The sequence below is a fragment of the Stylophora pistillata genome, chromosome 12 (genome assembly GCF_964205215.1).
Source record: "Stylophora pistillata chromosome 12, jaStyPist1.2, whole genome shotgun sequence".
NCBI classification, from domain to species: Eukaryota; Metazoa; Cnidaria; class Anthozoa; order Scleractinia; family Pocilloporidae; genus Stylophora; species Stylophora pistillata.
Genome location: NC_142530.1, coordinates 1,907,588 through 1,917,500, shown reverse-complemented (window position 1 = coordinate 1,917,500; position 9,913 = coordinate 1,907,588). Strand labels below are relative to the sequence as shown.

Below are 9,913 nucleotides of genomic sequence, written 5' to 3'. Positions count from 1 at the left end.
CGTGAATTTTCATAACCAATCACAGACCCACCTCAATTGAAAATTGCTCTATTTATGATAAGGGACCTATCATTCATTAGAGGGAGGGGAGGGCTGGTGCAAATGGAGGAGGAGGGTCATCACTTTTTTATGGAACCAAAAAGTGGAGAGGGAGGAGAGGGTGAGAGGTTTTTTTCTGCAAGAAATTGGGGAAGGGCATAGAAAAGCTGGACATAGTAAAAAAATATATTGCACCAGCCTTCCCCCCCCCCCTCAAATGAATGACTGTCCCTATTTTGGATAATGATTCTAACCATGTTTTATTCATGATGAGCATTTTGGACAAACATTTTTTCATATTTTTCTTGATGACAGGCACATTGAGGAGTTTAGTGTCAGAGCTGTGTATACCTCTGGAAAGGCGTCTAGTGCTGCAGGTCTCACAGCAGCTGTGGTCAAGGATGAGGAGTCCTCAGAATTCGTCATTGAAGCTGGTGCTTTGATGTTGGCTGATAATGTGAGTACTGTTTGGCAAGGGGGTTCAATTGCCGGGAATTCTCTTCACCCTTTAGCAGAATATTAGTTGATCTCATACCAAATTCTCCAAACTAGCATTATAAGAATTGTATGGCAGACAGTAAGGAGAATTACTAATCAGATCACGAGAGTGAAAATGTTAAAAGGTGAGCACTTTACCTTTTCTGAAAACAGTGTGCTTTATTTGGAACTTGAATTGCAGCTAAGTTGCAAAAATTTTAGACATTGTGGACAACAGTTATTTTTTTTTTTTAATGACTTGTGATTAAGATATATTTTTTCCTTATAGGGGGTATGCTGCATCGATGAGTTTGATAAGATGGACCCTAAGGATCAAGTGGCCATCCATGAAGCAATGGAACAGCAAACTATTTCAATTACAAAAGCTGGTGTAAAGGTAAACCTTTATCTTATCTGTGAGCATGAGTCAAAAATCAGAGACCCCCCCCCCCCCTTCTCAGAGAGGTTTGTAGATGTTCAATAACAAAAGCTGGTGTAAAGGTGAACCTTTATCTTATCTGTGAGCATGAGTAAAAAATCAGAGACCCCCCTTCTCAGAGAGGTTTGTAGATGTGCCTCTCTCCCCCTTCTACTTGCTCCTCTAATAGAGCTGAATATTTGGTAAATGTTACTTTGTAGGCTTCATTAAATGCAAGAACTTCTATTCTGGCAGCAGCCAACCCCATTGGTGGGCGATATGACAGAACAAAGTCACTCAAGGTAGGAGACAGTGATTATGAGTCTCTTGTAAGAATTATCAATGTCAATTGTCAATGAATTGTCAATGTCATTTGTGGCGAACATTAAGATGTTGTTCCTATTGGCCATTATTATTTATAGTTTAACAGTACTCAATCAAACAGTGCTCTCAGCCCTGGTTCTTATCGATAATATCATGAAGTAGACTTCAGAGGATATTAATTTGCAAAAATGATTACTTGCAGCACAACCTGAACATGTCTGCACCCATTATGTCAAGATTTGACCTGTTCTTTATACTTGTTGATGACTGCAATGAGGTAAAGATCATCTTTAATTGTGACCTCTCACACGAAAATGTTCCTAACGGTAGCTGTTCGAACAGTGAATGGAACGGCAAGCGAACGGGTGACGAACGGCTTGGAAAGCAGTTCAAAACGGATACTATGAACGGATGAACGGCTAATTAAAATTTTCGAACGGATGAGGTCAAACGGATAAACTGCTAGTGAAAAAATTCGAACGGACAAGGTCGAACGGGTGAACGGCTAATTAAAATTTTCGAACGGATGAGGTCGAATGGATGAACGGCTAATGAAAATAATTATTATTATCGAAGGGATGAATGGCTAATTTTTCGAACACTGAGATAAGCCTCACAGATGAGATCAAATGGATAAATGGCTAAGCAGTCGAACAAGTGATGGCCTGTAGAAATTATTTGAACAGATGGTTTCGTCATAACGAATGCTGACAAAGGCGTCCCAAGCTCTTGTCTTGAGCCAAAGCGAAGGATTATTTCATGAAAGCGTCACGCATTGGGTGACGCGGTGTTAAGTAACACGAGGTATTTGACGCAATCTGTGAAAAGATAACTTGAAACGAGTCGAAACTCAATCGTTTGAATATCTCAACTTCGCTTTCGGCGCATTCAAATGGATTATAATTACTATTTTTATCATTGAATTCGACTGATTAAGATAAGGTACAACCAAGGAACTTGCACGCGAAAAGCATAGTTCTCAACTTCAATTCGGTTTTAAATTTCCATAATCCCAGCTTCCCTGTCACTCCATCAAAAATGAGTTGCCTTGGTAATTGCTAACAACTTGTGTCAATTACCGCCATTTCACACAATCACAGAATGGAGAATTCAACGAGAGAAGATATGAATTGCGATCACACCGAAAATGTTTCTACCACCGTTGCCAAAGTGCGAAGTGAACGGCTGATGAATTTTCTCAAATGGATAGTTCGAACGGACGATGAATATTCAAGAACGGATAGCTGGAGGCGTTCGAACGGATTATGAATATTCAAGAACGGATAGCTAGAGATGTTCGAACGGATGATTAAGTTTCTTAAACGGATAGCTCGAACGGTTCGAACGGATGATGAATATTCAAGAAAGGATAGCTTGAGTCGTTCAAACTGCATGCCAATCCAGTTGAACGGCTGGTGAACGGCTATCCGTTTAAAAACGGCTAACCGTTCGGAACGTTTTCCCGTGAGAGGTCACAATTTATTAATTTTTTTAAGAGTTGAATCATCAAAAACTTTAATTTATAACTTCTCTTTACTTTGCCTTTACTTTGCCCTAGACTGTATCACAAATGAGGAAAACAAAAGAATTAGGACAATTTTCTGACTTTAATCACCAAAATACTTAGAATTACACACCCAGACATAATCACTTGGGACACTTCCCAAGAATAATGTCTATGATGTTCTTTAATTTGCCTCTCTCCCACTTCCAATGTTGTTTATTTGTATAGTATTAAATATATTAATCAGTAGTTTCACTAGCAACCTGTGTGGCTTCCCTTGGTGTTGATGTATGGGATCCCATGAAAATGGGTTCCCACTCCACTGATGAGCAATCTCGTGATCAGTGGGTAAAAAAAAAAAAGGAACAAAGCGTATGCAAGGGTGGGGATGAGTGTGTAAAATGAACATAAAAGTTAGGTGTTAAAATTGAGGGAGTGACTTCTGTAACAACAGCACGCTCCTAAACTCAATTTAAAATTGTAAAAAATATATGTTATGTACTATTAGAATAAAAATAAATAAATAGATAAATAAAATCAAAATAGAATAAAATAGAATGAATATGGGCATTGCTATGCCATCCTGAAGATCAGCACTGAGAGGGGCAGGAGAGGCAGTCAAGGTTTCCCAACAAATTTATCTGCAAGTGGAATGCTTGAAGAAAACACATGAAAAAAAAATTTAATAAAAAAACTTTGATTACGACCTTTTTGTGTTTGCAGGTAACAGACTATGCCATTGCTCGAAGAATTGTTGATCTTCACAGCAGGCTTGGGCAAGCTGTGGAGAGGACTTACAGTGTGGTAGGTGTTTTTTTTTTTTGTCTGTTAGGGGTATGATTTTGAGGAATCCTTTAAATACAAAGTGCATATAATCATCGGAAATTGTTAAAAAAAAAAACCCTTGTCATCAGGAAAAAAAAAACCTGGGCAGTGTTACTTGATTTGCTGCACTGTTGACCAACACTTCTGTTAGAAATAAGCCGGCCTTTGATTTTAGAGGCTCATGCAACATCACAAACACATTTTTTCAAAAGGAACAGGAGGGAACAGTTTTATCCAGTAGTGTTACATTAACTCACTTCTGTCAACTTTAGACCTTTAACGCTTCAGCATATTAGGTAATATATATGTTGTAGTTCAATTTTATCCTTGGTTCAAACTTTATTTTCCTTTGTTTCAAACTCATTATCATACGAAGTTCATATATTCATTGTATCTGATTTATCATCACGGGTTTATTACGAATCAACTTAACGGCCTGCTCCTAGTTGGCTTATTAGCTCAATTGGTAGAGCGCTGCACTAGTATCGCAGAGGTCAGTGGTTCGAATCCCATACAGGCCTGAATTTTTTCAGGTCGGTTTTCGCTATTGCATAGATAGCGCTCTCTGCTGCGAGGATTGTGCAACATACATATCATTATCATACATTAACATGTTAAAAGTTTCGCTCCGACGAAGGGCTAACGCTCGAAACGTCAGCTTTTGTAATCATAATGGTGGCTAATTTACCATTTCAACTTTGTTGATAAATCCAAATTAATACATTAACATGACCAAGAACAAAGGAAAATAAAATTTGAACCAAGTGTAAAATTGAACTACAGCGTATACGTGCAGACTCTTGAGTGACTTCCATTTTAATTAATGAAGAAATAATGTTTGTTTCTCCTCAGGATGAAGTACAGAGATACATTACATTTGCTAGGCAGTTTAAACCCACTGTAAGTCTGAGCATTTGAGTTGTGTTTTTTAATTGATTCATTTCAAGTTCCTCCATGGGAATGTAGTATAATTTCGGCCGAGGGTCGGTTAGCGTGGAGCTGTTTCGATGCTTAGGCAAACGTTGGGTTTAATGCGAGCTCGCACACGGGGTGCAGAACACTCAACTGCTTTACAATCAACTGAATCTCCTTTATTGCTGGAATCAAGGTTCTTATATACATAATGGTAGCTAAATCATACGTGATACAAAATACAGAAGATAATATGAGTTTCCCTTGGAATAAACAACTTAATTACCACGTATCCGCAATTTCACAGATATGGGAGCTAGGACACTTTCGTGGATCCTGCGGAACAAGTGTTCCTACGTGTTTTTAGATGGAAAACACGTACAAGTTTCCATATTCTATGCGACACGTAGTAGGAATATTTTCACGAATATTCTAACAAAGGGTTACACATAAATCATATTTCCGGTTGTAATTATGTAATCAAAGCTTACTTTAGAATTGTTTGTCACACTTTGTCATGCTATGCTTAACTTTACAACAGGAAGTATAATTAGTTCATGGTCATTAATGAATGAATATCCCAAGGGTTTAACCAAAAACAACGTTATTATGTTACCGTGAATAATATTATGATGACTTAATTCATGTGATGGAAAAAAGACTTTGAATAGCCATTGTTAGCCTTAAGGGTTTAACATTACTATCAGCAACATGACAAGAAATAAAAAATTAATAATTTTATTGATTATCACCTTCAGCTAATGAAGATATCGATTATTTTTTTACTTTGTGGAGATATTTACTGATGCAGATTGTTTCCCTCTAGATCAGCAAAGATGCACAGGATTTTATCGTTGAACAATATAAGCACCTACGAGAACGAGACACAAGTAAGAGTGGATGATTACTTATTGACTTTTCTACTTTTGCTACTTATAAATGTGCTTGGTGGATCTTGATGTTGCGTTGTCTGTGGTTTTCACATGCATTTAAGTAAAATGTTTGTTACTGATGTCAAGATATTGCATCTGGTAATGCTAACTCAGTGTTAAATGCAAGCCATCTTACAAGCTGAACTCAATAAAGTAATCTACCAGTAAATCAAGCAAATGAATTACCAGTTAGTGAGCCAGTCTGGGTCATGCTATAGACCACTTTCATAAATGGCGGCCGGATTAATATTCTTTTGTTTAAATTTAAATTAGCCCTTCTGGCCTCGTTCTCCAGTACAAAATTCAAAAGAATGCATTATCTCAAGCGAGGCCAGAAGGGCTAATTTAAATTTAAACAAAAGAATATTAATCCGGCAGCCATTTATGAAAGTAGTCTATGAACACTGGGAGTCAAGCTCTACTGAGTTATAAGAGGCTTGAGTACAGATCCTTTTTTTAACAATTCTTTTTCTATTTTCAATGTATATAGGCTTCGCAAGGTCAGCTTGGCGCATCACAGTACGACAGTTGGAGAGTATGATTCGTCTCTCTGAAGCCATGGCCAGGCTTTACTGCCAGGATGAGGTGAACGAAATTGAAAACATGAAACAACTTAAACCATGAACTAATTTAAACCAGTACAAACTCATTTATAACATGAATGATATTTGTTTCAATTTTCTGAGAGAACAATTCAAATTGTAACGATCTTATAATCTTATCTCTTGTCAATTAAATTAATGTCTTTCTGCTTTTCATAAAAAAACAAAACAAAATATAAGTGGACTTTTAATGTATTTCTGCTCTTCATATAAACACGTGTTACAACATGTTGATTGTAAACTCCCATTTTTTACTGCAGGTTCAACCCAAGCATGTTAAGGAAGCATTCCGTCTGTTGAACAAGTCCATAATCAGGGTGGAGACTCCTGATGTTCAGTTTGATGAAGATGAGGAAGATCAACAAGAAGGTGAATGTGTATTGGAGCAAAAACTTCTAAAAATTGATGAAGGGTTCCACCTTCCACCCTTTCCCTTAAGGGAGTGGTAAAGGGGTAGAGCTCAAGAGCATCAGGAGTTCAAGGAGGCAGTGCGGCAAGGGAGTGATAAAGGGGTAGAGCTCAAGAGCACCAGGAGTTCAAGGAGGCAGTGCGGCTGAGTGGTCAGCGTGTTAGACTCGCAATCCGCCGCTCCCAAGTTCGAGTCCCACGCTGACCACTAATTTTGTTTCATGGTAGCTCTGAGCTCAAATCTTCGGCCATGCTTGTAAATAGCCACCTGGTTTGCCTTCAGCCAGTTGGGATTCTTAATAATGTTATGTTCAATTTGAATTATTTGTTTCAGTTGTTTGCATGGACCACAATGAGAACTACTGGTTCTACCAGTAATTGTGTAATAAAGTCATTATATAATACCACTCTGGGATGGGGAGGGTGGAACTCATGCATTTCTCCCAGCCTTTACAAATGTGTTCCGTTTGTCCTGAAAAAGCTAATGTTTTAAAACCTTAATTCTCATTATTTCTTGTAGATATGGATGTAGATGGAGAGAGTGATGCCCATCCAAGTAGAATGGTAAATGGCCATGCAGAAGATGCTGACAAGGCAGAGAGTGACCAGAAGCCTAAAAGCAAACTGCGCTTGTCATTTGAGGATTACAGATCAATGGCAAGGAGTGTTGCAGGGTATTTAAGGGCAGAAGAGGAGCGAGCGGGTGAAGGTGAGTCTTAAGCTTCTTATCTTCTGCACAGCACAGTAGTGTTTTTTTTTAGGCCCCCAAGCAGATCTAGCAAGGAGTGCTAAACATGTAATTTTTCCCAACAGTATCACCCCTGACCCCAAACATTAACATCATGAGAGTAGAGAAAATGATCACAAACTCAAAGAGCTTGTGCGCTCTATCCATTGAGCAAACCGCCTCCCAGTTAGCTCAATGGATAGAGTGCTGGACTGTTGTGCGGGAGGTCAAGGGTTCGAGCCTCGGCCGAACCAACACTCGGGTCTTAAAATAATTGAGAAGGATTTGCTACCTTTCTATAACATCAAGAAATGGTTAGACATTCTAGTCTTCTTGGATAGGGACGAATAAATGGAGGTCCCCTCTCCTGCAGGGTTGGGGTAGGAGACATTAATTTCCCACACACGAGATTACTGTGTGATAGATGTCCTCCCCTGGGGTGGGATGGGTGGGATATTGGGGCACTTAATTTGGAGCCTCGCTCCGTTGTGCGACCCTCACCACACTCTGGTGAAAGTGATTAAATAAAATAAATGAGCTGTTGATCGTTAGTACAAAATTCTCTCAGTCAGGTCTGTAGTGAGTGTCTAGAGATTAGTATGGAGAACTTCTATACTGACATTAGACCAAAACAAGCCAGCAGTTGGTAGGCAATGCCTCATTGTTCATTCCAGAACCCTTCCTAGTGACCTCTCACTAGCTCCTACTTGAGGCCTCAAAACTCTCTTGTGGTTGAATTAAGATTAGTACCACAGAGCTAATGTTGAGGGCCACCTCACAGGCTATATACTTTCAAGCAGCACAAAAATTTGGCTGGTCTTCATATTTATGAAATTTTTAGATTTGTCCTTAATCCACAAAATCAGTTTTGGCAGAAAAAAAAAAAAAAAGAAAAAAAAGAAACAGCAAATTAACATGCTGTTGATATTAACATCTTCCAAATCCAAATTGGCTTTGAAATATCCATCTTTGTATTAGCTGATGTGTGCCTGACTTCTATTGTAAGAAATGTGGAAAATATCATCAAAATTCTTCCTCCCTAAACAGAGGAAACTGGGATCAGACGAAGTGATGTTGTTAACTGGTATCTCAACACAATTGAGAAAGACATTGACACTGAAGAGGAGTTGGCTGAAAAGAAAGTCATTCTTGATAAGGTTCTGGACAGGCTGATCTCATCTGTGAGTAGAAATTGCCTTCAAATGATAATCTTTTTTTTTTTAATGAATTTGAGAAAAAATATATATATACTGTAGTCACTAATGTTTCATTAATTGCTCTGGTGTCATTCAGAACATTCAAACTGTGTACATTGAAGTGTTGAAAGAACATCCTAGTTTAAGAAAATGGAAGCTCTTACAGATCGAGGCTTTTTCATTCTCAAAAAATTTCTAGAGATTTCTATAAATGATTATCATCTTTTTGAAATTTTTTTACTTGTGACTCAGCAGAATTTAAAAATAGTTAGCACAGTGATGTCCCAAATATAGGCATTATACAACAGTTGATATGTCTGATGCAAGATCATGTGAATTGATGCCTCAAGGCTTATCTGCACAAGTGGACAAAACTGGAATCTTCTTGGACCAATTTTGATGGCAAAACATGTGCACTTGTGAAGTGTTGATGACAGAAAATGTGTTCATTTTCTAGTGTGGACTGACTCTTAGAGTTGAATGCAAATTGAAACTAATGGGTCTTTCCATTTAATTGTGTAAGGCAACCTGATGTGAACTCTACCTCAATCTTTGATGTAATTTAGGTAGAGAAAAGCATGATTCAAATGGGTGACAGATTTTCCAACGAGAGGAAATGGACTGAAAAAGAAAAATAGTTACCAGAGACAGAAGAGGGAGTGCTAGAATTTTCTGCTTACAGAAAAGGGTACCAAGAGATGATTTTTATCATAATCGGAACAATTTGGTCATCAATAAGTCCAATTCTTAAATCTTTGCCACTCAGCAAAAGAAAAAAGAAGTTATTAAGCCTTTGCTCTGCTTAAAACAAAATCATAAGTTTAGTGTATAAAGGCATAAGGAAAAAAAATTAACCATACAATTTTCTGCCGATTTCAATCTTGAACCCTGGCACATCATCTACATGCTTTCAACAAGTCAAGAATTGATGTTAGAAGGACGCATTGATTTATACAAAGTTAACTTCTTCCTTTCAGGACAATGTTATTTTAGCACTAAAAGAGTGGGGAACATCTCAAGAAGACTATGCGCCATCTGAAGAAGATGATCCATTTCTTGTCGTCCATCCAAATGTTGTTGTTGATGACCTGTAAAACTTCATAGTTAAATTATTTTCCATTAGTACTGTATATATAAACTGCGTTTCTTATTGGTTGATATAATTTGCTTCTTTTCCCTTATTGTTGGTGTGGCTCATGTTAAAAGCCTGTATTGTGAGTACACAGTTAAGCATTAGAAAGTTTTTTTCATATGGGGTAGTAGCAAGTATTTGTCTGAAAGAAAGCATAATGCAGTGTGCAAGAGAATGTCATTTGATCCATTTGTATATTTTTCTATTAAACTCCCTTGCTGTCTTTTAAAAAGATTTTGTGCATCGCATTGATTTGTATACCTGAGCAAACATTAAAGCACTATTTCTGTATGTTTGGGTGTTTTCCATTCTAAAGTTTGATTTCGCCCTCCAGTATTGAATGAAAATAAAGGGTCAAGGTTTAAGATTTCAAAATCCATATCTGCAAGTCACTTAACACTAATCAATGCACAGAAT

At 37.7% G+C, this 9,913-nt stretch overlaps 1 protein-coding gene across 1 annotated transcript in view; it reads left to right on the top strand.

The window, feature by feature from the left end:
- LOC111320826 (zygotic DNA replication licensing factor mcm6-B) overlaps positions 1-9,787 on the top strand; it is a 15,934-nt gene extending 6,147 nt beyond the window's left edge. Inside the window, exons 11-22 of the mRNA XM_088740076.1 lie at positions 355-496; positions 806-913; positions 1,156-1,236; positions 1,461-1,535; positions 3,486-3,566; positions 4,440-4,487; positions 5,326-5,389; positions 5,922-6,016; positions 6,294-6,402; positions 6,962-7,150; positions 8,216-8,349; positions 9,342-9,787. Of these exons, the coding sequence (XP_088596202.1) occupies positions 355-496; positions 806-913; positions 1,156-1,236; positions 1,461-1,535; positions 3,486-3,566; positions 4,440-4,487; positions 5,326-5,389; positions 5,922-6,016; positions 6,294-6,402; positions 6,962-7,150; positions 8,216-8,349; positions 9,342-9,458 (1,243 nt within the window). The 3' untranslated portion in view covers positions 9,459-9,787. The remainder of the gene's footprint in view (positions 1-354; positions 497-805; positions 914-1,155; positions 1,237-1,460; positions 1,536-3,485; positions 3,567-4,439; positions 4,488-5,325; positions 5,390-5,921; positions 6,017-6,293; positions 6,403-6,961; positions 7,151-8,215; positions 8,350-9,341) is intronic.
- Positions 9,788-9,913: the final 126 nt, after the last annotated feature.